Genomic DNA, 27,007 nt, shown 5'->3' on the forward strand with positions numbered 1-27,007 from the left:
ACTTTTCTTGTGCTGGGTTGATACAGTTCACTGCTTGTTAGGGGAAAAAACTGGTAAACATTTTTTGTCACTTTAAAAAAATAATCATAATAGCATATAAATTATATGATTAACCTGAGAGATTGGATATGTTTCCAATTTAAAAAACATGGGTACTGAAATTATGTGTAAATCCAATTGAAGCAGAGATTTATGTAATAAAAGAATGCATTTCTGAACTATGCAACCTTTGAAAGTACATTTTATAGTGCGTGGAAAAATTTAAATATATAGCATGCAACATAGTCTTATGTTTTTAGGAAATGTTATGATTATAAATAAAATGTATTGATCAAATAGCCGATAGAAAATGTACCAGTTTAATGATAATGCGTCACGTTTCTTAGCGTAAGGACAGCGTGTTGCTTAGCAACCAATTTACCTCTCCAGAAAGGAAGCTAACAGCTTTCTCCGTAAGAAAGAAGTGATTTAGGAAGTGTGGAACTTTTATTTCAGCAAAATAAAACAATTTTACGCCGATCGTGACTGTTACATCCCGTGTTTGCTCCTGCCTTCCAACGCAGGAGAGATCTTCTTCTGTATCTTGCGCAACATAAAGCTAATTCCCAACGAAGTTTACGCTACTGCGTAAAAAAAAAAAACCTCAATCGTGTCGGTTTAAATTTTCGCTCCCATGTTTCATCAGTGATGCGCTATCCACTGGCTTCCCCCCCAACGCGGCTTGTCCTCTGCTCACTCACTACACCACTCCTGCTTCGACGCATGCATTTCCTGCGCCGTCGGCTCTCTCCAGCTGAACAGTCTGGCGTTTGCCCGGCCCACCGTAGCACAACACCGGCTGCTTTGCCCTCTTGTTACAGAAGGCAGTCCCCCGTCATGACCTCCTCCTTCTGCGGCTCCAGTGAAATTCGCTAAATGGGATTTGCGGCTGGCCCAAGGTTTCCATTATTGTTTTAATGAGGACAGCCGTCCGGGATCTGAGCGGTTTTCTGGCGGTGCGTCTCTGATTTTTGGGCTGAATCTGAAGACGCGTTAAAGGTAAGCTTAGTTCATTTCAGCTTGGAGCGGGGTTTTCTTATTATCTTTTTTATATTGCCAAGAGGATATGTTGTATTTTTCACCTAACAACCTTGGCTTTTCATCCAAGGCATGTTCACGTATGACACCCCCACACCGAGTTACATTTCATTGTTATACGGGCCATTCAGTCAGCGTGGATCGTACATTTGGCCAGTGCCATTCAATCTGTGTTGGGGCTACGTCTTGGACGCCTTTCTACACCCCTTCAAATGCAAAGCGGCTGTGCAACGTTCGTGTTTGATTCGTTGTTTCAAAAGCAAATACTCAGGGGAAAAGCAACACACCGACTGTGCGCTGAAATTAAAGCCAACAATCCCGTCGAAATTCAAAATGGAGCAGAAACAGCACCTGTTTTGATTCATCAGGCCGCAAATAACGTTGTTTATGGGAACCGCGACCGACACATGAGCGTCGTTTCTTTATGTCCCCCATTCATAAATTCCATTTTACGTACCTGGCAGGAATCACTTTAGCAAACACTGACTATGTACGTCTTCCTGTGGGTACAATGTTATTTATTTCCATTTTCCTTCTCTATCAAACCCGTATTCAGTTTGACAGCTGCTGCTCCCGTAGGCAGCTGCCACCCCACCCCGTGTTTTCTTTGAAAGCAGCTTTGCTGACAACTGGTGTTTAATCTAGTGGAAATAGAATTTTAATTATGTAGTTTATCTGTTTACAGTTTCTTTTGGGAGCTTTTTAGTTGTGGCTAATATCCATAATCCACTTGGTTCAGGTTTTACTATGAATGAGTTGGAGAGCTTTGGAGTTGATCTAGACGCCAATGTGTTTGTCTGATCAGACAAACATGAGTAACATCTTGCGTCTTATTGGGCTGCCAAATTCACTGTTACAATTACTCACAAATATATTTGAAGCTGTTGGAGAATTTATTTGTTATGGCTTTAGGGTGCATTCAAGTTTTATATGACACAATTCAGCCACAAGACAATTCAAATTGTTTTACACCGTAGACACATAATACAGTAACCAATTATGAACAGCAATAAACATTAAAATTTGTCAAATGACATCATTAAGTAAATACATCAAATATATTGATCAGTATTTTAGATATTATGAATCAAAGACAACTCTAAACAGGCAAGTTTTTAGCTTTCATTAAAAGGAACTCATTGTTTCAGTTGTTTTTCAGTTTTCTGGAAGTTTGTTCCAGGTTATTTGAGCTTAAAAACAGAATGCTGCTTCTCCGTGTTTGGCTCTGATTCTGGAGATGCAGAATCAGAGCCAAAGTGACAACAGATCTTTGATATCAATTAAATGCTTTAATGAAATGGTTTCCAATTTCCCTAATTCACTTAGCATTTAGTTTTATCCAGCAATATTCTGACTAGAGATGATTTAAAAATAGCTACCCGTTTGGCAGACTTCTCTGTGTGTATAAAAGTCTTTCTGGTTTATCTCCTAATTGTTTCAGTAACGATCAAACAAGCTTTTGTCTTAATTCACTTAACATAATATTCTGTTGTATATATAAATATAATATAAACAGTTTTATTATGAGTCCACAAAAATTATTAATTGTGAGATCTGTTAAGCCACCGGTTTGTCTGACAAGCTGTCATTACAGTAAGAATTTGTTGAGTTAATGACTCGTGGTCCGTTCTGATATGAGCCGGCCGTCCTGTCCTGTGAAATTAATCATGCTGAAGGCGACCGGCTGCCGGAGCCTTCAGTCAAAGATGGAGGGAATGGAAGAGTTTTCCTTTCCATTTTATCAGCTCAGTGCTGTAGTCCCTCCTCTACTTCTCCTTCATTTTGCCTTTCATGTGTGTGTTCACCAAAAGCCATCCAGGTCTGCTTTCCCCAAACCATCATGAGTTAATAATGGAGAGATCTTAAAGGACAGTTTGTCCATGTCTGGCTTACTCTGATGTTGTCTTTGCTGTATTCTGTGTCTCTGTGCATCTTGAAGCAGAGTAAAGCTCTGCTAATGTCCACATTTCCTCTTGTTTGGATCTTTGGACACCAATCCTACTTCCCTTCCCTCTCCCCCATTCCCAGGGGTAAACTGTAATTTCCCCATTGAGCTGAAACGTTGTGCCGTGCTTCTTTAGTGTCTGCAGCACAAAGTGGCAACTGCTACTGTGTGGATGAGGTGAATTTGCTACTCGTGCAAGTTCCATGTTTTTGTCTTTAAGTTTCGTCTTTAAGCTTCTAAATTGCTGAGATCTACTGAAGGAAATGCATTGTGTGTTGGTTTGGATCAGATGACAGTAAGATCTGATGTGATTGAGTTGAGTACTCTTCACTTCTTTCCTGTCATGCTTTAAATTCTTATAGTAGTGAGACAAAAATAGTGGCACTAAAGATTTCAAACAAAGCATTAGCCTAAATATGAGCAGAAAAAAAGAGGACAAATGATGTCTCTATAAATCAGTGTAAACTGGCCATGTTACATTGATTCATTTATTTTACTTCTGTGGGTTTTGGTTGCGTTTTCCATCTGGGTTTGAGAAAGGGGTTGATTTCTCATGTCATCTGTGAATAACTTAAAGGTCTTTCCATCATCCTTTAAATGCAACAGTATCCCCACAGTTTAAAGACTTTTTGCATATATTGATCTTTCAAAATCTTTACTTAATGTGCTGATGGTTGCTGACTTTGGAAGGATTCTAGGAGAACTGCACAAGCCGTGTAATAGTTGGAGCTGAATGTTATATTTGAGTTGTTACACTGCGTATGTTTGCTTTTCTAGACCATTGTAGTAAATTTTAAGACGCAGAGGTCAAGGAATTCAGTTAGTTGCAGTTTATGTTACTAAATGTTGCTGAACAACAGGCACTAACTGTAACACTATTTAAACAAAAACATCTAATTTGTTAGATTAAAAACCTTGAAAACCGACTACTTCATTGGACTGCATCATCGTGTTTATCACATTGTTCATAAGTTGTCTGGATGCTACAGCTCACACCGAACTGAAACAGTTTGTTGAAACTGAAGTAAAGGAAGCCAAGACCATGACCTTACAACTTGTTTAAACATGTCTTATTTTGCAATGATATTTGAGTCAGCGCAGCTAAACGTAGTGGAATAATCTCCGTCATCATCCCTTCGCCATGACTCCATATTGGAGATGTCACCTTATAGAAGTCACTCTTAATCGTTAAATAATTCGTACCATTAAACTGATCTAGAGATCCTTAAAATTAGTCCTAAATCTGCTGTGGTATTATGTTCAGTAAAGATGATAAATGTGAGCAGAAAACTGCTTGATGGACACTGAACAAGGCTGTAGTGTTTGTTTTTTATTTTTAAGGATGCCTTATAAGTAATGACTTTTAAAAAAGAAATGTCAGTTTGATGCTCAAATACAAATGGCGTGGATTTATTAGGCTCATCTACACACATCTTCAATACTTGATAAGTGTTCGTACTTGCCTGCTTTCCTAACCTGCATTCCTTTCAGCTGTCTGAACACTCTTCCTTTTCCTTCCCATTATTTCTATTCTTCACTCTCAGTATTCAGTTCATGTACAGAAATGGGTCATCGAGTTTATAAGACGCAGTCAGGTCTGAGACGGTGAGGAAGACGGGGGACTGATGAACGTGAATCGATATCAAACAGCTCTTGAACTCCATTGTGAACTAAAGATAGATACAACTCGGAGAAAATCTTCCAAGCGAACTATGATTTGTTTTGTTGTTTAATCTAGTCCTTCGTAGTAAAAGTACAGGAAATAAGCATGTTTGTTTACTTTGCAACATGAATAATTGTTTTTTTCCAGAATAATTGATGTCTATAAAAATAGTTTATTCATTGAAGATTGCAGAGAAAACCCAAATATAATATTAAGTATCTAAGAATGTTGAATGTTACTTGAGATTTATACTTGAAAGTGTCATAAGATGAAAAATATGAAGCAATCAAAGCAACAGGAGCTGGAAGGAGCTTTTGTTTTGCATCCACTCTCTTTGTTACAACGCGCACACACACACACACACACACACACATCTCCCTCCTTACTTCCTTCCCCCCTGCCCTCCTGCTGCTCAGGTGCCTGTTCTTGTTGCAGTCGCTGGCAGTCGAAGCGGTGCTATGCAGGCTTGTTCTCCCACGTTCCTCTGCACCCTTGTTATATATGGAAAAGCTCAGAGACGGAGAGTTTTTTTTTTTAAAGATTTATTTCTGTCATTCTTTTTATTGAGACCATATCTCAAAATAGTTGTTATATAATATTTTTTACACTATCCAGTATACCCTATTAAATCACCATTCATCCCATTTCCTCTGCACTGTGTTCTTGGGGTCAAAAAATTCAATTCTCACCATCAGCATTTTTAGGCATATTTTCTAACTCCAAGTTGAATACTTATGGATTTACGCATAGCAGGTGATGTATGTGTAATAAGGGATGGAAGTAAACATCGTATATCAAGGTGTACATAATTATTAGGCAGCTTGTTTTTTTAGTCAAACTGTGCCAAAACAGAGATTTAACTGACTCTGAAAAGTCAAAAATTATCATAAGTCTCTCGAAAAGATGCAGCAATCTTGAAATTGCTAAGATAATGCGGCGTGATCACAGAACCATTAAACATTTTGGTGCAGTTGGTCAACAGGGACACAAGAAACATGTTGAGGAAAAAGGATGCAAATTAATTGTCAAGGATTTGAGAAGAATCAAGTTTACAACTACCAGGAACCAGTTATCTTCCAGTTCTGTCATATTCCAGAACTACAACCTAGATTTAACACTGAGAAATACAAAATGCCCAGAGCTCTGAGACGTGGCCAAGGCAAGGAAGGCTGAAAGTTGGCCATCAATCCAGTCATTTAAGTTTTAATTTCCTGCAACTTTTACTTGAGTCTTTGCTTCAACACACCTGAGTTAAATAATGAGGTCATTGGCAAGACTCTGGAGAACATGGCTGCCTACTGAGGACACCAGCCTGCAGCTTGACCAGAGTTGAACACCCCTGACCAAGACAAATGACAGATTTTTTTTAAAAGGTTTTATGGATGGAATGAGAACAACTTTTGTTGGACCACATGAATGGTCCAACAAACTTCCATTTCGAGTTAGAAAGATGGAGTTGTGGTGCTGGTTTGGGCTGGTATTGCTGAAGGTGAGCTGGTTAGACCTTTTTGGGTTGAAGATGGGTTCAAAGAAGAAGACTCTTTCTTCAAGCAGCGGTCTCTGTTTCAAACTATGATTTTCTGCAGGATAATGCTCTATCAGATGCATCCTAGTACTCCTCTGTGTGGCAAACCAGGCATTATGTCATGACCCCTTCCTTTGTGCTCAACAGACCAAAAAACTGACAGACTTTATGAAACGAAGGTTTATCTCTAGGTGCTTTTCCATTGACCATATAATTGTGCAATTTTACATTTTGAAAATAAATTTGCTTACTGGAAATATGCTGTTTTCTGATTAAAAAGTTTAAGTGCTAGGATAAGATCAAAATTGGTTTATTTCACAAAACTGCAATGGAAACACCTTTTTTGCGTCATACGAGTCACATGATCAATAACTGGAAGTTGCTACTGGCTGAAAAAATGAAGAGGATAACAGGAAGTAGTTGGAGGATTATGACATAGCGTGCTTTTAATGACTTATCGCATGAACAAACTTATTCACATGTGATTTTAATTGCTTATTTAATGGCAATACCGCATTTTCAAAATATTTTATTTATTTTTTTACATTAGCAGACAAACATTTGAGTTCATTTGTAATGGAAACACAGATGCTGTTGTTGAAAACAAGGATGGCTAATTTTTTCTCCTACGATAAACTTCCCTTTTGTTTACACATTCGTGTTGGAGGTTTATTGACATTTTAGATTAAGCGACAGCACTGTGGTTGGTGATTAATTAAAATAACACTTGCCTAACAGTTGTGCACGGAGTGTAGTTTACATTATGTTGGTGCTTATAGATATCAGGGAATTGCATTACCATATTTGGAAAAGGTGTGAGACTCTGCTGCAGAGGCAGCTCTGTTGCTTGGATGCAAAGTCGCTGAGAAAATCAAGTGCACTCGGGTTGATCCAGTATCCTGAAGGGAACCGGAGCAAATGATCAATTCTATGGACTCTGAGGTATTTTAGGACATAATTTTAAGGATCATTACCTCTTTCCAGTTTGAGAACAGATTGTTTAATTAGGCCTAAATGGTGTCTTCAGTCATGCGTCCTTTGTGCTGCATTACTTTTACAATGTCTTCCTTCGACTTGATGTGCTTGTTTTCCATCCTGATTGTCCTCTCCATGGACAGAGAAATTGATACATTATTAATACCGTTGAATTCAAGCATCTGAAACCACTAAAAAGCTAATCATGTAATCATTTGCCATGTAAACATAAAGCAAGTTAATATTTTCTTTGAATTGAACAGCCATTGTGTACAGATGATAAAAGCCTGCAGTCAAAAGATGGTATATAAACATGCGTAGGAAACCAATCTGTGGTTGCAATTTTGGAAAAGTGATTTGGAAATGACTAAAGATGGTTAAATTGAGCCTGTTAAATGTTTTGGGTTTTTTCAGGTAAATTGTTTTGTTCACTTTCCTTCTGCTTTTGCTGAGAGGAGTTAGGAATGTGATATGAAGCACACAGAACCCTGGACATTTGGACAGACCTTAATGGAGGTGACCGTGGTGCAGCCTGCAGACCAGGTTGATTCCTTACCTCGGGGATGTGCTGCATATCTTTCTCTTTCTACCCATTTTCTGTCTGATTACTGTGAAGGCCACTCGTGCTGCTGAATCTAAAAAAACAACAACAACAAAAAAACTGTTTGACGAATTGGAACAAACAGACTGAGCTCTTGGATAAATGCTGCTGCAAAATTTTCTGCATGACCCAAGTCTGGCTTTCACCTAACATCTTTCAGCATCTCCACTGGTCCATTCACAGATTTTTCTCCTCTTGCTCACGGGGCCCTACTGTGCATCCAAAAAGCTTTTCTCTGCAGTAATTAAGAGGAAGTTTAAGTAATGACTCAGAGGTTATTTTGCAGAATTTGGCTGCACTGCAGCCTTGAACAGCAGATTATTGATTTTAAAAGATGAGATTTTTTTTTTTTAACATTTAAAGTTACTTTTCTACAAAAAAAAAAACAAAGTGATTGAATTTATGTGATGTCATCAACTAGCTTGTTCATCTCTGCTGTTTTGAAAAACTTTATTTAGCAAAAATCCTGGAGTGGAAATCTATTTTTTTATCCATTTGTGTTTCTATCATCGATATACTTTTTTAGGGTGGAGGTTTGGGGGAGAGCTTATGGCAGATTTTCACGGCTGTGACTCCTGTAAAGTGTTATATGGCTGCATAGTAGCCCTGTTATTGAAAACCCAGTCTTGCTCTCCTGGGTTTTCTATTTTGATGATCTCTGACTAGCTTTAGGCAACAGCTTTTAGTCAGCAGGCTTGTAGGCGCAAGCCACCGACTGTGCACAGGTGTGAGGACCAATATAGCCATCAGTTCTCTTTTTTCTGCCCCTCATACGTTTATGTGTGGTCATCTTTTTTTCACACAAGCAGGTGCGTCTGGCATAATGAAGACTTTTACATAGATTGCCAACTATGTAGCAGCTCCCCACAGGGTTGTCTGGAAATTATGGTTTAGTGTGCAACAGCTGTAAGGACAATGAGTATCTTTTACTTTTCTGATTTACTGTTTTGTTCTTATTGTTGGTGCTTGTTGAGATTTTTGCAGGTTTTTGGTCAAAATATGTGGTATATCTTGATATTCTTGTGGGTGTACATAAAAGGAGAAGAAAAACCTTTCAAGTTTTGTTAGACAAAAACAGTGTCTGTAGGAGTCTTGACCAAGATTGTTTTCTAGGTTGCCACAAAAGAACGCAGCTATAAAACAATTTTCCATCCTTGTTGGGTTGATGTATGTCTTCTTGCTTGTCCTCAGGCAAATCCTGTTTAGTGTAAACTATCTACGCTCTGATGCAGTAGTGTGGTCTGCAGCTAAGAGAAATTATCAAAGATTTGTAGGAAAATTGAAAACGATCATATGTGTTGCAGCTTGGCAAAAATGCACGAGCATAAAACTAGAAACATATTATTTTACTACCAAGCAACCCAAACTTGCACTGTCTGGTCAGTAGTCAATGGTCCAGGATGTGGGGCACAGTTTCTTTTTGTTTGTTTTTGCAGCAGTGGCCTTTGCTTAACAGGCTACTGAATGACCATTAAGATTAAAAAACAGGGGTCTTGGACATCTCAACCAGAATAATTTTCCCCGTCCTGCTGCAGTCGTGTTTGATTTACACCATTAATCCCGCTACACATGCATTATGCAAGACAAGAGTGCATCAATGACTGCACACAGGCTTTGTCTATCTGACAGGACTTCATGTTTACACAAAATATGCTTCAATTTTCATTTCTACATATTTTACATAATACTTTTGTAAGATAATTGTGAAGCACTTTGAGGAATAAATATAAGAACATTTTAGTTTTTAATCTGATTTCATGAAGACTTGAGATCTTTGAGCTTTCTGTAGCCTTCAAACTATAGTCACCTATTATGGTTATTTCAGGAATAATCTACTTAAAGTCTGCTATATGTCCAAGATTTGACCACCACATGTTTACTTTTGTCTTGCAGTATTTACTGCCTTAATGTAGATGTTGTATAAGTGCCTCTGTTACAAATGTGATCAAAACTTTGTCAATATTCTGCTGTAAAAAAAAAGAAAAAAAAACATAATTTCACAGATGCTGTGTCTCCAATACATGAGAAATGCAATTAAATTCTCACACAATAAGTCATTAAAAACCATAATCCTCTTCCCACTTCTTTTTGTCTTCGGTTTTTTTTGCCAGCAGTAACATCACAACTCAGGTGATGCAAAAAACGTGTTTTCATTGCAGTTTTGCGAAATACTTTCATTTTGACGCAGCTGGAAAACCACTTCAACTTAGCACAAAAACTTTTTACCGAAACACGTGGGTTTTTTTCAAAGCAAACTGTTTTCATAATTCCAATTTGCGCAACTATATTGTCAATTGAAATGCAGCTGCTGTTAAACTACAGTATAATTTCGGACTTGTCTTGTTTCTTGCCCACTTTACCTTGCCCTTCTAGATATATTAACTCAAAGTGGACTGGATTACATTCTTGCAAAAGTTGAACCAAAGGTTTCTGGCCTATATTCTTCCTTTGCTCAGAAATCAGTGTGCACATTGGCGAGCACTCGACTTACCCGCCCCCACATCTTCACAGTGGGAGCCTGCCCATGTCTTTGAGAATCCCCATACCTGTGTAATTATGTTATGCTCACACATCACACTTTAAACACCCACTAAGCCTCAGCTGTCCGCGCAGTACGTAACAACCACCTACACGTTCTTTTTAGAGCCACAGTCAGTTCCTTCCTCCATGTCTGTTAATAACCCTCCTCTGTCCTGTCTGTCAGACACTGTGTGTTGGAAAGTCTCACCAGGCTGCCTGCATGTGTTTGGAAAAAAGGATGTGAGACACAACTGTGCTGGGGGTGGGGGGGGGGGGGGATGTTGGTGTGCAGTTGAGCCTTGTTTCCCAGAGGCCACGGAACAGCTGCTAATGCACACGAACGCACATACACACCTACGCATATGAATCCACTCTGTCTGGAACTGAGAGTGCTGGGATTCACAAAGGAACCAGGCTGTTTCATGTGTGTGTGACTGTCTTGTTTCTGCTGGTCTGAAATAGCCGGTCTCACGATGAATCACTGCTCCGCGGCTGAAGGGGAGGAGCGGACCTGGTGTGCGAGCAAGGCACTCCAACTTTTAGTGCATCCACTTTGTGAACTTTTGAGTCTGTGTCCTCCTGATGACTACACACTCTCAACTTGTTGCTTTTATCAGGACACAGCAGAAGTGTTGGACACGTTTCTGTCCTTGCCAGCTCACTGGCTGTAGCCCTGGTCTTCATGGCTCGCTTTGTTTACCGCTGTGTTTACCTTGGTGATGGGTATTGATTCAGACCAGATGTAACCTGATGGGAATAACCTTGAATATTGTAAACGTGTGTGGTAATTTGTTCAGCTCCGAGTGTTTGTATGCCAACTGGGTTTAATTGAAAGTGGAAAAGCTCCAGGGATGCACAAAGGTGGAGCATAAGAACTGGATTTAATGTGACTTTAACAATGTTTGTTTTAATTTACTAATGGGCTTTAATGCGTTGAACATTTTAACGCAATTAATTACATTTTTCTTTTTTACATACAACAATTCTGAGTCAGAACCTTTATATTGTGTTTCTAGTACAGCCATAAGTCTGACGCACAACAACAGGGTCGGACAACAAAACTGCTCCTTTTGTCCCACTGTGGGTTAAATTTTGCTTCAAAAAACGATCTGATGGAAAACTGGCCAAAACTGTGGTTTTGTTCAAGTTGTGTTAACCTATCAGTGAAACTATTGTAGCCTAAAGTAGCATCTCAATGCTAAACATGAAGCAGCAGCCCAGACATCCCCAACATTAATGTCAGCGATCACAGTCCACATTTCTTTGAAAAAGAAAAAACTTATTTGAAAGTATTTTTTCAAAGAAGCCAAGTGAATGATCATGAAAAACTTGAAACCTGTAACAAGGTTGATGATTGAAAAACCTGAATAACATTAAAAACAATAAATCTTTGTTGATGATCTCGTATGTCAGTTTATTCAATAATTTAGCAGCAAAAATGTTTCAAAATGAAACTGGGGCTTATTTTGCCGACATATCGTTTTGATTAAAATGTGATTAACTGCAGACCTTGCAATTAACTGTATTTAAAAGTGAAGTCGCAACACTAGTTCATTCTTCATGACCCGACGAGGGTTATTTGTGTTTTTAAAGAAACATTTTTTAGGTTGTATTTTCTTATTTCAGGTTCTACAACTGAAAGCATCCTATTGAATTTTACTGAATATGTTTGAAAAAACCATTTTATAAATAACCCTGTCAAATCTATTTGGTCCATTATTAAAATAAACACACTGTGACGCCTTTGGATGTTAAATGCTGCTTCCTTGCTCATCACTGGCTTTCGTCCTAGGTCTGCACATGGGGGCGGGCAAGAGTAAGCCCAAGGAGCCAGGCCAGCGCTCCATGAGCCTGGATGGCACCATAGGCACCGGCTCCGACAGCGGACACTTCCACCACCTGGGCCCCTCCCAGCAGACGCAGACCCCCAACCGAAGCCCTGCTGTCGGCACAGGCAGGCCGAGGTACCAAGGGCAGCACCAACACGCCCCGACAAACACCCCAGAACTGAGTCTCTTCGGAGGGGTGGACCACACAGGAACAGTAACGTCGCCTCAGAGAGGACCTCTGTCAGGTAGCGAAACACGTCATGCTGCTGGACAGGTTTTGGTTGAACTCGTTTCACAACAATTGAAGTGGAGCACCTTGTAATCATTAACTCTGCCATGAATTCCTCTGTGTTCTGGACTTTAATGTGAAGCTATTTAAGTCCTGAAGCTTGGCTGAAATTAGGGGGGAAAGCTGGTTGTAAATTCAAAATGGTTGTAAATCAGAAGGATCAAAGTTCCCCAGTTAATATAAAAACTGCATCCTAATTAAATTCATGTCGTGGTCTAATAAGAGCCCAGAGTAGACAGAGCTGATGCTGTAGAGACCTTTGACTTGTGAACACATTGGGATTCATCAAAACGGGACAGAGCAGAGGTCTCCAATCTTTACCAACAAAAAAAGCCATTTTATCCCCGAGGCCAGCAAATGCTGCATCACATTTTGAGGAAAAAAATACTTTTAGGTTTTAATATAAAGATTAACATAAAATGCTTGCAAAAACATTATGGTCCATTTTCTTCTATTGGATGCTGATTGTTAAACAAAAGTACTTTGTTTCCAATGTAATGGCAAGAAATAAATACCATTGGTAGTTATGGTGTAATTTTGTTGTGGAAATGTAATGCAGAAAATAGCCATGAAAGAATTAAAAACTGCTGAAATATGCATTTGTTGTATCTATATTTAAGCAAAGATATACATACAGAAGGGTTTTAACCAAATTACTTGGAGCCATTGTGGAAGGTCCAAAGAGCCACAGAATGCAGAGGGACGTCTGGGTCTACCTTTTCAATAAGCAGAAGATGAATAGATGGCAGCAGACAAGTTGCTAAAATAAAGTCATTTTTTGTTTTCCTGAAATGTAAAAATCCTTGTTGAGGTTACAGAGACTGTCGTGCATCTCCAGCAGTGATTGGGTGAAAGGCAGGCTCACTCTGGACAGGTTGCTAATTTACAACATAAAGAAACGAGACAAGTAGCCATGTGCGCGTTCACACACACAAACACACACTTTTAAATTAATCTAACATGCATGTTTTTGTTCTGTGGTGCCTGAAGGGAACCTACAGATGCATCCAGATGACATGCAGTCTTCATGCAGAAACTCCCATCTGGTATTTGAGCCCAGGACTAAGCCTGTCGCAATAAATTAATTAATTGCTTAATAAATTTAAATGATCTTGATAATTTGCATTTGCATGATTGTTTTCTCTCATGTCTGTTTCGGTCTACCAAAGACTGGACAGTCTCGTGCAGTGGTCTCAACTAGCCCCCTTTTTGAAGAACAATTTTGTTTACAGAAACTTCAGCATCCATTTAATTTGTTGTTTCAGTTGTTAGTAGTTATTTTGAAATGAAAGTTTATAGATTTTTTGAAAGTGGCGTAATCATGCAATAATTCAATTTAACGCCCAGGAAAATTTGTTATTGTGACAGGCCTAGCCAGGACCAACTTGCCTTTGTCCAGATATTTAAAATCTAAAAAGTGATTAGAGTGAGTTTATTTCTGCTGACAGCTTATATTTGATAACCAGAGCGCAAAGAAGTAGAAGTAAAAAAGGAGAAATAAAAGCACAGAATATTACAGCGAGTGACTAAAAATGCTTATTGGTGATTGGTCATTTTAGAGGTTTCAAAAAAAATGTGACAAGGTCACTTAATAAAAAAAATATATACATTCTGACCAATTAACCATCTACAATCTGTTCAGAAAACTAAATAATAAAAAAAATGGTTTAAATCTTTATTTTTTCTTCTAGCAGACATGAAACCTGGTTTTTAACATTTTAGCTTGATTTGCTGCAGTGTCCAGTTTTCACCCAGGAATGTTTAAGCTGTCTGGACCAACCAGGTGGTTGGGTTAATGTTGCTTCATGCAGAGAAAATGACCTGCTGGTGTATCAGCAGCAGCCTTCCTAACTACTACGGCCTGTCATGCATCTAATGAGCTAATCGATGATTGCCTGGAGGGCTTGGGTTGAGATAACTGATTTGTTAAAGCCTACAAGCACAAAATCCTATTCAAATATAGAAATTAACTTTTATTATATCAATGTCCTGTAGAAAAGATGAGCCAGAGGCAGTCTGAGTGTTAATATGTCTACTAAACACTGGCAAATAGTTATTGTTCACAGATACAACCAAGTCTAAATAAATAAAAAAAAACATCATTCAAGGCTTTCAGGCAAAACCATTCTGTCCTTTTGTTGAGTCTTCAGTTACATTTGTTTAAATAAACATTCCTGGTTTTCCTGCAGGAGGCGTCACTACGTTTGTGGCGCTGTACGACTACGAGTCGCGGACAGTGAGCGACCTGACCTTCAGGAAAGGCGACCGGCTGCAGATTGTGAACAACACGTAAGCGTCTACAGCCATTTCCATCACTCCTTCGCAGAAATAAATAGATGCCTGAAAAGAGACACGGTATGCCTCTTTTTCATGAGCTGTCACCATTTCTCGAGGTTTCGACGGGATCTCTGTGACACATTTGGGTCAGATTATGATGGGAATAATCATTACAGTAACTGAGCACATTCGTCTAGTCTGTCGCTTGAATGATTGGCTTTCCAGCTGATTTTAGGCCACAAAATGAGATGCCCGACTCCACTTTTCTACTCTCATATGCTGGATGTGTGCTATTACAGATAATTGCATACACACGCACACACACATTATCCTAAGGTAGACTCCAAAAGTCATCCAGACAGTTAATAACAGCAAGCTATCATTTAGCAAACTGAGGAATGCAGGTTTTACTCTCTAAAGCTTGCATTTTCCTCATGCATTTGTTCTGATGCAGATTCTTGAGGCAGTACCTGTGAGCTCAGCCGTTTTGTTTTGAAATGAACAGAGACAGCCACAGTGAAGGGCTGGAGCTGGGAACCGAGGAGCAAACCCTCCCCTCTGTTTACTGAGGTGGAGGAGAAAGAGCATTTTGCTAATGTGTCCTGCTTCCGTTTGGGCCGCAGCCGTCCTCGTAATCTTTAAGACTCTTCAAAGAGAGCGTGTCGCGCTGAGATGCAGCCTCGCTGTCCTTCGGTGCAGATTCCACCTGAAAATTTCACTTCCCAGCACATATTGAACTCTTGAGTTGCTTTAGTGAGAAGTAAAGAAGAAAGTGAATATTGAAATTAAGAAATGACATTCCAGACGTCCACATACAGATGTTTAAATTTAATTTTATTTTTTTTTTCTTGTACTTTTTCTATCATCTTCTGCCATAAAATCTGTTCTGCATACAAAATGTGCCACCAGTTCATTTTAAAGCCAAATGTTTTTTAAGGACAAAAAAACAAAGCATTTGTCTGCTCTGCGTTTATGAAGGTTTTGTTTTATTTGATCAGATTAAAACCAGAATAAAATGGACGTTGCAGTCCTGCAGCGTGTCCAGCTCCTTCCTCTGCTGTGCTGCTCGCCGTGCTTTGTCTCTTTGCTGTGTTTTGATGCATCTGCTGTGTCTGTTATCTCTCTTTCTCTCTTCCTTTCTCATGCTTCATGGTTTCTCCTAGGAAAAAGTACAGCTTCAGGTCAGTATTGTTACCTCATGCAACCTTTTGCTCTGTCCCTTTTCTGTGTTTATTTATTTACTGATTCGTGGGTTTAAATGGATAGTCTCTTTGTTGGACCACAAAGTTCTGTCTGAAATCACACCTAAAGTAGTTTTCTGCGGTGTCACTTTCTTTGTACACAGTGGATGCTCCTGAATATAAAAAGATTTATTATGTAAATCAGCGGAGTAAAAGCTTTCCTCGGTTATGTTTTTTTTTCTCCTCACTCTTTGAACTTTGGTTTATTCACATAAGCATGTTTTCACTCTTACTTTGATAAAACTATCCTGGTGTCACAAAATATGGTATAAGTTGTAAGACAGTTTGGAACATAATAATTGAGAGGGAAACTTTGTTAAACTACTAAACCCAGCAGAAATTGTTCACAAATAATCCATAAAAATGGCCCCTAAGGCACTCATGATGAAGTCCTGCTTCTTAAAAGACCAGGTCAGTGTCTGTACTTTCAAAAAGTGTGAAAACCTTTGGAACGTTTTTAAATTTTGTCCTTTTACATCCACAAACTTTAGTGTAGTCTTTTGGACTTTTTATACGATGATCCAACATGAAGTAATTCATAGTTGTCGAAGGAAATTTCACCTTTTTTTTCAATAAATAACAGAATGCGTAAAGTCGTCTATGTTTACATGTTTTAAAATTCCACAAATAAATAAAATCCAGTGAAAAATTTGCACTAATATAGCTGTGTCATGACATGAAGATTGTTTTTCACAAATACTATCCATCCAGTTTGATTTACAAAGAAGAAAGTCTGTGGAGGACCTGCAGCTGTAACTACAGAAAATACACACCACACTTTTTAGACTTTTTTATTATTACTTTTTGAAAAGCAGTGCATCATTTTCCATCCTCATTCCAAACATTCACTACTTTGTGTTGGTCTGTCACAATAGAGTGAACATGTTTGTGGTTGTAACGTAGCAAAATGTGGAAAAAGTTCAAGTGTTTTTATAAATTTCTGTGAAATTCACCCAGAACTCCAAATATTTGTAGTTTACAAAAGCGAACGCTGACAAAGTTACAGAGGAGGTAATGCTAACTACACTTGTATTTTTAATAGTCATGTGATAATCCCTATATGAGCAAAGCAACGTTTTTCATGCAGACATTTGATATGACTGGTAGTTGAACAGAAAACGTAAGCTACGTTTTGGGAACCACTTAATGCTCCAGTTCAGGTCTGCACTTCCTCTCATCATAGTTTGTATTGAACTGAATTAACAGATGTACAAACACAGTCAAAGAAGTTGTTGTAAAGACACTGTTTATGTAGCATCTATACAACATGATAACATCTTAAATACAACAATACAAAGAAGAAAATAACTAAATTTAAGGGGGGAAAAAACATCCTTTATGTCACACCATGCAGGTTTTTTTTTTTCCAAGGTTTATTTTGTGCCGCTCCTCATAAATTTTTTGTTCCTTTTTTGGTTTTGTGTCCTAACTTCCTGGCTCTTCTTTCTCTCCTCCGTCCCGTAGAGAAGGGGACTGGTGGCTCGCTCGCTCGCTCACAACAGGAGAAAGCGGTTACATCCCCAGCAACTACGTGGCTCCGTCCGACTCCATCCAAGCTGAAGAGTATAACACCTTTTCTGTGTCACTCTCGCAGTTCAATTTTTTTTTTACCCCACATACATATTACTTGAAAGTGGTTATATGTGCATTATAGTAATGAATGCATGCATGTTTGTAATTCAGATGGTTCTGACAGCATTTCTTATACATGCAAATCGAGCTCCTCCTGTTCTTTTCAGTCTCTCAGCCGGAGTTTCCTCTGATCTTTCCTTTTCTTTGACCGACTTCGGCAGGTGGTATTTCGGGAAGATCACTCGACGTGACTCGGAGAGGCTCCTTTTGAACCCGCAGAACCGACGAGGAACCTTCCTGGTGAGGGAGAGCGAGACCACGAAAGGTGAGAGAGCAGGCTCTGGCTTTGCTTCACTGGCTGCAGTCGTCATTAAGATCCATCATCAGGATTAGGCCTAATGGCCTCATCTGCAACGACTCATAATGATGTCATAAATCAGCCGCTTTCGGTATATACTGCCCAATTTAGAGCATGTTACATGGCAAAAGCTTGAAAAACACAAATGATTGCTTAAAACTCAATATTACATTTTGAGATCTCATTAAGAAAATGCTGAGCGTCAGGTTTAGTCCGGTAGCAACAAGACAATTAAGAGGGAAAATAAGTTGTCAGCTCTTTTAAGTGTCGAACTCTTATATTTTCAAGCCAAGAAGCAGTCTTTAAAATAAATATTTTAAATGTGGTGTTAATTGGACAGAAATATACGTGTGGAACATTTTTCTCCAAAAAAAAGATTCAGTTTAATGTGAAATTTTTGTAAATTAAAGCCATTTTCACTAATGCTTTGTCCAAAATTCAACTTATCATATAAAAAACACAAAATTTTACCAAATGTTCAGTTTTTAGTGCAAATATCTTAGAATATTTGAAATAAGACTAAACTAATTCACAAGAAGCTTTTCAGCAAGATGCACCAGTTTATTTTAGGTCAATAATTCTTGAATATTAATAAAAAGTACTGGTTCCACTGGCAGATTATTTCACTTATAACATGGGAAAAATGTCTCATACCAGTGGAAATAGTACTTAAAATCAATATTAAGGAATTATTTACTTAAAACAAACTCTTATACCTTGCTAAAAAGTTACTTGTAAGTAAGTTTTTGTCTGATTTCAGTTGAACTAGGATATTTGCACTAGGAGACCAAAAATACTTGGTAAGATTTAGTGTTTTTTCAGTGATGCCCTGCAGCCCCTCTTGTTATTTCACACTGAGAGCACATCTGCAGCAGAATATGCCCTACCATTAAGGTATGAATGGAGAGTGTGGGAAAAAGCCTGAATCTTCTCCACCTTCTCCTCAACATCACTGCTGTTTGTGCGCAAAAACATTTTGGTTGGTTATAAGTGTGCATTCATTTGTTCCCTGATGAGTTGCACAGATTAAAATGTAATCTGAAAAAAGTAGGTTGTTAAGAAGTTGGCATGTGTTAAAACAGTGTGAAAAAGGCAACTGTTCCCAACAGATTACATTAACATGATATGAGTAAATCTTAAGGGACTACGTTTAAGAGGCAGAAGCTCGTAATTAAGTTATTTTCTTTCAGCCTTTGGCTCACTGCTTTGTTATCTGAGCTCGTGACGGAGTTGTTGCATCTTCCTCTTAAAATCTGCAGTCAGATCTGGGCTCGCTGATGTAGGAGGGCTCTTGAAAGGCTTGTTTTTCAGAAAGTCTGGGGGGATAAATAAAAGGACTGGAGTGGGTTGGACCTGTGAATGGATAGGGGTGAATCATTCACCCTTAACTAGGTCAGCCTTGAAGGGTGCTGGATTCCCCCCCTCTGGCTGTAAGTCGAAGTACACACACACACACACAAGAAGAACAACAGTGGCAGAGGGGCTTGAGGAGAGAGTGTAGAACTTCGAATAAGCAAATCAGAGAAAAAAGAGGGGAGGATCGAGAGGAGCAGGAGGAGCTCTGGCAGGAGATTTGTTGCCTCAGGTTAAGTTCCATATTAGCTGTCAAATGTTAGGTTCTCTGTGTGACCGAAATGAGCAGGAGCATGCTGCTGACATGTTGAGACGGCAACAAAAATCTGATCTTTGCACTGCACACGCTGCACACACACTACCTACATCAATCATTTAGGCTTTATTAGATTTTTATTTTGTTTTTGGAAACTTATTCTATTTTCATAATCCAAATGTTTCACGATTGGCCAAGATTGTAAATTGCTTGAAGCCTCACTCCAGGAAAAATTAAATTCAAGCTACATTTGGACAGCGACACGGAAGGCAAGTGAGTGTTGAACTGGTGGAGACGTGCTGCTCTGAATACGCCATGTGGTGTGCAGGCTGGATGTACACTGGGAGCTTTAACTTCTCTGCCCTAGATATTTTTATTTTCTGCCAGGGAGATGAGATCAGTCAACAAATCTTGAGATAAAAAGTGATTGATTTTGTTTTCTGTTTAGCTTCCCTGTACAAAGAAGGTATCCAATGATGAATCAGTGTCTGAATCGGATCCAAAAAGTTTTTTTTAAAATCTGAATTATCTTTCATTTACTAGTTCTTTGCTACTTTATCTGTTTGAATCTTTTCTAAATTCCCACATATTTAATGGATTTAAATCGAGATTGCACTTTTTTGAAATATTTAGCAGTAGCTGAAGGTGCTAAACCACCGATGATGGATTTTAATCTGCTCAAGACTCCAAAATGGAGGATAGTTATTTGCAAATATAATTTAGATCTTTCATACATTTTGTTTGTTGCAATGAAGTCTTCTAAATATTCAGTAACAATTTTATTGTTCTGCTTTTTGTCCCATTATATTTGCTACTCAGTTGCACAGGTGATGTTTTATTCGTCTTAACCTTCTTAAAGTAATAAAGATCACAAGTGCCAGACAAATGATCTGTGGTTTAGTGCAGTTCGAATTCATGTGCTAATAAATGCTAGTTTGAGAAGCAGGAACCGACTGTGTAAGTAAATATAGGATGCAGCTGAATTGCTTCCTGTGCTTTCAAAGAACCTTAGCGAAACATAATGACCCAGAAGTATCTGTATGGAAGCCGTGATAAGAGCCTGTTCCAATCCTTTCAATGCCAACGAAAGGAGGTTCAGCGGCTCCTTTTGTCATCTCCGCTAGCATTGGCTCCTCTTTCATGCAATCAAAGGAGATGATGTTTTTCCCATAATTCCTTGCAGCCTTAGCATTCACAATCATTCTTGATTGTTTTCACCCTCAAACAAAATGGAATTCATGTGGAATAGATGGTCAGAAACATAAGTGTGTGCACTGAAAGGCTCTTTCTAAAATGTGGCTTTTCTTTAAGATTTTCTTTTAAAAATTAAATTGTGTTTAGGAGATGATATTTTACATTTTAAAAGTGTACACTTGGATATTTCGTCTATGGATCAAAATCCTGTAGAGCAGTGGTTTTTAATTATTTAATTGCCTCAGTAAATGCTGTGGGTTTAAAATCTCCAAAAGTGTGTGTGTGTATATATATATATATATAATGTGTGTGTGTGCAATATTTTTTTATTATTACTGAATTGTAGTTTTTTACTAATGATGATCCACCTACAGCTTTCATTATTTTCCATTATATTCTTTTTCTGCCTTTCCTTGACTTCAATGCATTTTTCTCTACTGTTGTGAAGATTTGCAGTAGTATTTCTACTCTGTATCTACTCGGCCCCTTTTCTTTCTCATTCTTATTCATGTAAAGTTGAATTTTTTCATATTTAGTTGGATCTTGTCCCCAGTCCCACAGGACTGAGTTGTATCTGGCCCAGCTCAGTACAGAGACGTGAATGGACAACATTTTGGATGGTTGGCGATCTTTGGCACTGCCAGTAGGAAACTCCGCAGAGCAGCTGTCGGGGCGTCTCAGAGCTGCCTGGTTTTATTGTTCTGATCCATCTCCGTCTGTTGTTTTGGTTTTGCCCACAGGGGCGTACTGCCTGTCAGTGCTGGATTATGACAACACCAAAGGCCTCAATGTAAAACATTACAAGATCAGGAAGCTGGATAGCGGAGGTTTCTACATCACCTCTCGCACCCAGTTCACCAGCTTACAGCAACTAGTCTTCCACTACCGCAGTGAGTATTCAGACAGTGCTGGTGGTTCACCTCTTACAACACAGTACTGTCCTTACTCTGCCTTTTCACCTTGTCTCCTTTCCTTTTTTCCTCAGAGCACTCAGATGGGTTGTGTCATGCTCTGACGGATGTGTGTCCAGTGGCCAAACCTCAGACGCAAGGCTTGGCCAGGGATGCCTGGGAGATTCCTCGAGAGTCCCTCCGCTTGGATGTTAAACTCGGACAGGGCTGCTTTGGAGAAGTCTGGATGGGTAGGAATCTCTTTTGTACCAGACATGGTTTAATATATATCCAAGGAGAGTCGTTAAAAGGGTGTATTATGTAAAATCAACTTGTTTGAGCTTTACGTCATGTTATAATGCTATTCCCTCATTGAAAATATGTTGAGTGGTGTTTTGATTCCTTCATGCATGACTGAGAAATCCTTTAATTTCCCGTGGCAGCCATTCTGGGGATCCTAAATGCCTGGTTCCTTCAGGCTAGTGGTAGTAGCAATTAGCAAACACCTGGTGGAACTGGGCTTCTGCTGACCTCATCATATGAACTACTTCTCAGTGAAACGCTCCAGAGAACGGCTGTAAACAACTTGACTGAAAAAATTTCAGAGGTTTTTTAAACGGGTCTTTCCCAGATACCAAGCGAACATGAACTTATCAGCCAAAGCCAGCTGGGTGTCTTCAATACTTGGGTTGTTTTAAGAACCAGTAGAGACCCAGTTGGAAGAACAAAAAACATGCAAAATGTGAATTTTGCATAATACATCCCCTTTAATACACAGACTGTATAGCTCTGTAAAACAAACCGATTCTATTCTTTATGAGTTGAAGTTCTTGTTTTGTTGACAGGAACATGGAATGGTACAACGCGGGTAGCCATTAAGACCCTAAAGCCAGGCACTATGTCTCCAGAGGCCTTTCTGCAGGAAGCACAGGTCATGAAAAAGCTGAGGCACGAGAAGCTGGTCCAGCTGTATGCCGTAGTGTCTGAGGAGCCCATCTACATTGTGACAGAGTATATGAGTCAAGGTAACTCAGGAAGGACTACTCTAACTTAAGTGGGCTATAGAGCCTTGACAATTATGTTTCTGACACTTGAAATAAGCAGTTTAACCGTATAATTGGCAATGCAGATGAATATTCTTGCAGCTTTAAGGAATGCCGTGTTGCTCTGCATTCACAGGTAGCCTGCTGGACTTCCTTAAAGGGGATGCAGGAAAGATGCTCCGTCTGCCACAGCTGGTAGACATGGCTGCTCAGGTAAACCCCTGAACGTCCATTAGGTTTTCTTTTGTTTTCGTGTGAGGGAGGAGTCTGTGTAAGGTCCTGTACGTTCCCTCAGATTGCTGCCGGGATGGCTTACGTGGAGAGGATGAACTACGTTCACAGAGACCTGCGTGCAGCAAACATCCTGGTGGGAGACAACCTGGTGTGTAAGGTGGCTGACTTTGGTCTCGCAAGACTGATTGAAGACAACGAGTACACAGCAAGGCAAGGTAAGTCATCACTACCATCAAAATCAAACACTGGAACAATGTTGAATGTTGTGTTTTTGAGTATTTAATTTAATTTCCATTTTTTCAGGTGCCAAGTTTCCAATCAAATGGACTGCACCAGAGGCAGCGCTGTACGGCCGTTTCACCATAAAGTCAGACGTCTGGTCCTTTGGGGTGCTTCTCACAGAGCTCGCAACCAAAGGCCGAGTTCCCTATCCAGGTTAAGATCAAACTCTCCTAGACTTGCCTTCATCAGTTCTCCACTTATCCTTGTAGAGTTCTTGGGGGCTGGTGGGCATCATTGGGCAAGCAGGGGGGTAACCTTGCACATGTCTCCAGTCAGGCAACATAGTCACAAAGAACAAACAACCATACACACACATACTTTACCCAAGAACAGCTTAGAGAGACCAGTGATGTTTTCTACTGTGCATGAACAGGGAGAGCATAACAACGCAAGGTCAGGATTCAAACTCTGATGCAGACCAACGAAGCTAACTCTGGTCTCGGTTCAGTTGAAGTCAACTCTGACTCAGTTCGAATGAACATATCAGCGCCAAGCAGACCAGAGAGCACACAAAAAGCAGGAAGTGGACCAACTTGCATAGCATTCTTGTAAATAGAACCAAAACGAACACAAGAGTCTAAGAAATCCTACAACCGTTAAAATCGAATGCCGCTCCATTTTGCGCTCTGTGTCTTCTTCAAAGGGATTTGTGTAGTTTCCTTTAGTGGTTGTTGGTGCAGCGCCCCCACAGGCGAGGGGGGGACAGGTTTTTCAGTTAGTTTGGGTCACGCAGTGTGAAAGCAAACACACCAGCTGAAAACGTAACAAATGTTGGAACTTTGGTCCCCAATCAATCAGAGTCTACAAGACCGTCAGGTGTGAGAACTCCCTTACAATAATCGTTTCCGATTAGAAAAGAATAACTGAATTGATTGCAGTTTTACGTGCAGATAAACCTCTAACATATGTTGACGCTGCAGATGGAACTAACTGAATCCATTAGACTTACTCTAAATGGGTTAGCCTAGACTTACTGTAATTAGGTGTAAGAATTGCTGAGGTGACTTCTTGTTTCTCTTTGCAGGTATGGTTAACCGAGAGGTGCTTGACCAGGTTGAGCGTGGCTACAGGATGCCTTGCCCAGCAGAGTGCCCCACTTCCTTGCATGACCTCATGCTTTCCTGCTGGAGGAAGGATCCTGAAGAGAGGCCTACATTTGAGTACCTGCAGGGCTTCCTAGAGGACTACTTCACCTCCACAGAACCCCAGTATCAGCCTGGGGAGAACCTATAGAACCGCAAACTGTATCGAACCCGAATGGGGAGTGGGGCCTCAGCACTGAATGATCTGCACTAACCGACCTCAGAGGAGGATCTGAGACTGTGAAACTAATCTGTGAGGAACTTCTTCAGTGGAAACAAAACCGAGACCGAAAGCTGCAGAAGTCCCTCTGTGTGCCGTACAGGAACTGCTGCAGAACAACCCGGAGAAACCGGTGTTCTGGAAGCCATCACAGTCGACCCAAGTTCTCCTGCTGGTTATTCTCCGACTCGGATCAAACTGAGAGACTTGCAGGTAAATGTTTATGTGAGGTGCAACGGATGTGAAGAGGAACCAAATCAGGACACACAGATAGTCGGTGCATAAAGAACAACTTCACGTTGAGGAGAAGAAGGAAAGAGAAGAAACTTCAAATTAATTATGAGCTGTTTTGAGTGAACTCGCCCTTTTTCCATCTCTTTACCATCATGTCATACCTTTTCCACCCACACAAGAGCGCTACCACTGTGGCTCAGGTGCCAAAGGAAATCTCCTTCTCTATATCTGCTCTGCCGCTCTTCCTCTTTCTCTCCCTCTCAGTTTTCTTCAAGTGCTGCTTCTTTAAAGTGTCTCAGCTCTGAAACTCTGCATCTTTATCGTTCAGTTTATTTGGCCAGCCTGTTTCCTGTGGCGGAAAGCATTTAATATCAGACAAACTTGCTATGTTTGCTTTATTTTTGTATGTGTGTGTGTGTGTTTTTCAATAGACAAAATTGGTAAAATCCCAATCAGTGATTGGCAGGACAGACGGTCAGGTTCTGTGACGTTTGAGGCCTTTTTCTCCTGCTTAATCATGCTGGTTCCAAACCTCCATTAAAACGACTCTGATGCAGGTGTTGCCTGAATGCGTATTGTTTTCATTGATCTCAATTAGCTGGAAAAAAATCTCAAAGGATCAGCGTTCAGAGGCGCTAAAGGGCATTTTTAATAGATTTCACAGCACAAGTTTCTAAGAAATGAATTGGGTAACTTAAGTCAAGCAGTTCTGTGCGTAGGTATCTGACCAATCATATTAGTAGTAAATATCTAACTCAACATGAGGAATGAATTTCTTGCTTATGTACATATAAGCTGTTGTGCTGGTAGAACAACCTTATAACATTAGCTGAGTAACAGACGTTTTTTTTAAACCATGCATCATTAATAAAATATGCAACTTGGAAGCCCTAAAGAAACCGGTAAACCTCTGATCAGGTAAAACTAATAAATCTGTGTTTGAGTTTACTTTGAAGCTTATTAGCATGCTTTTGTGCTCGTCTTTCCTTGACTATTGGTTGGTTTTTTGCCTAGGCTTTATATCCTTCTGTTCATTAAAAGTTCTGCTGAGACTCTGGGATCATTTACAGAGAAAATTCTCATTTTTCTGGGTCACTCCACTGCTGTACATATTGTAGCTTTTAGGCTGGGTTTATGCACCCCATCTTTCACAAGGCAGGTTTGTGTGCAGGCTGCTTCACACTTCACTTTAGAGCAGAAGAGCTGTTTTTTTGTTTTGTTTTGTTTTGCTTGCAGAGTCGACATAAACCATGCAGCAATAAGACATGGAGTCCCGCCAACAGTTGCTAAACCATACCGACAATGACTAATTTCAACAACCAGTCTGATGCTGAAACCACAGGGAAGTGGTGTGGGTTGTGATGTTACCATATGATATTAATAATAAGGTCAAAGATGTAAATATTATCTTAATCAAATGACTGTGACGATCATGTTATGTTTTTTGAGTAGCTTTTTTTTCCCGTTTTGCTTCTTTGTTGAGGTTTTTACACTGACACGCCTAATCAATGCTTAACTGATATTGATGTCCTACTGTAAACAGGGCTGGAAAAAAATGTTTTTTCACTTTTAGTTTTTGAAACTTCTGTTTATCTTTCAACGGAAAATTCACAATTGGGCGAGAGCATTTTGTGTAATCTGTGCTTTCCTTTCTTTAGACTGGGAATTACCCCATCTATGTGGACACTGAGCCACCAGTAAGTCACTGGAGCAATGGGGAAGTAAGCAGGCTTATGACAGAATGACTAACTCTTAGGTCAGACTGGATTTTATGTGCCATATTTAAATAAGCGTCTCATTCTTCCCTTCATTATTTACTTCAATTGTTTATAAATCTATGCAGTTTCAGTCTTGCATTCCTGCAACTTCACAGACTTTTTGTTCTAAAGTCAAAATCAATGATCAATGACGGTGTGAGCATTTTGTAAGGACTTCTTTCATCTATTTTTGTTTTTATGTAACGGGATTGATATAGGTATTGTGCCACTTTATGTTGATCTTTAAATGTGCAATAAATTATATTTGAAATGTGTTTTGATAAGGGTGTGTGCTGGTGACTGTTTACAGTTTGCATGACGGGTTGTCTCACAGGTCAAATGTTTAGAGAATTTAACAAGTCATGGGAAAATCATCAGATCAGGGAACTAGGTACATTGAAAAGAAGAAGTTTTAAAACCCGTTGCTTTCCTTAAAGGGTTGAATTTTTTCACAGATTAAAGTGTATAGAGCTGAGATGAAGAGAAACCGCCTGGATGGACACACCAGCTGAAGCTTAAGCATCCAGTTGTCTTGATGTCGGTGAGCAGCTGAGCTTGTTTTCGTAGGTTTTTCTAATTGAAGGTGTAAA

General features: G+C 39.5%; 1 protein-coding gene across 2 annotated transcripts; it reads left to right on the top strand.

Moving 5' to 3' along the window:
* The first annotated feature begins 680 nt into the window (after positions 1-680).
* Positions 681-26,701, top strand: LOC106929012 (proto-oncogene tyrosine-protein kinase Src). 2 transcript variants are annotated; one of them, XM_015005662.2, is made up of 13 exons: positions 681-1,038; positions 12,099-12,380; positions 14,614-14,713; positions 15,865-15,882; positions 17,407-17,505; positions 17,736-17,839; positions 21,416-21,565; positions 21,661-21,816; positions 22,411-22,590; positions 22,745-22,821; positions 22,904-23,057; positions 23,146-23,277; positions 24,149-26,701. In XM_015005662.2, exons 2-13 carry the CDS (start codon positions 12,107-12,109, stop codon positions 24,355-24,357), a joined length of 1,653 nt encoding a protein of 550 aa, XP_014861148.1. In that variant the 5' UTR covers positions 681-1,038; positions 12,099-12,106; the 3' UTR covers positions 24,358-26,701. The 2 variants fall into 2 exon arrangements, with proteins under 2 accessions (XP_014861148.1, XP_014861149.1); XM_015005663.2 differs by lacking the exon at positions 15,865-15,882 and having other exon boundaries at positions 682-1,038.
* The last annotated feature ends 306 nt before the right edge of the window (positions 26,702-27,007 follow it).

This window comes from Poecilia mexicana, unplaced genomic scaffold, assembly GCF_051168715.1.
Source record: "Poecilia mexicana isolate PSO_F unplaced genomic scaffold, ASM5116871v1 scaffold_5, whole genome shotgun sequence".
Taxonomy (NCBI): domain Eukaryota; kingdom Metazoa; phylum Chordata; class Actinopteri; order Cyprinodontiformes; family Poeciliidae; genus Poecilia; species Poecilia mexicana.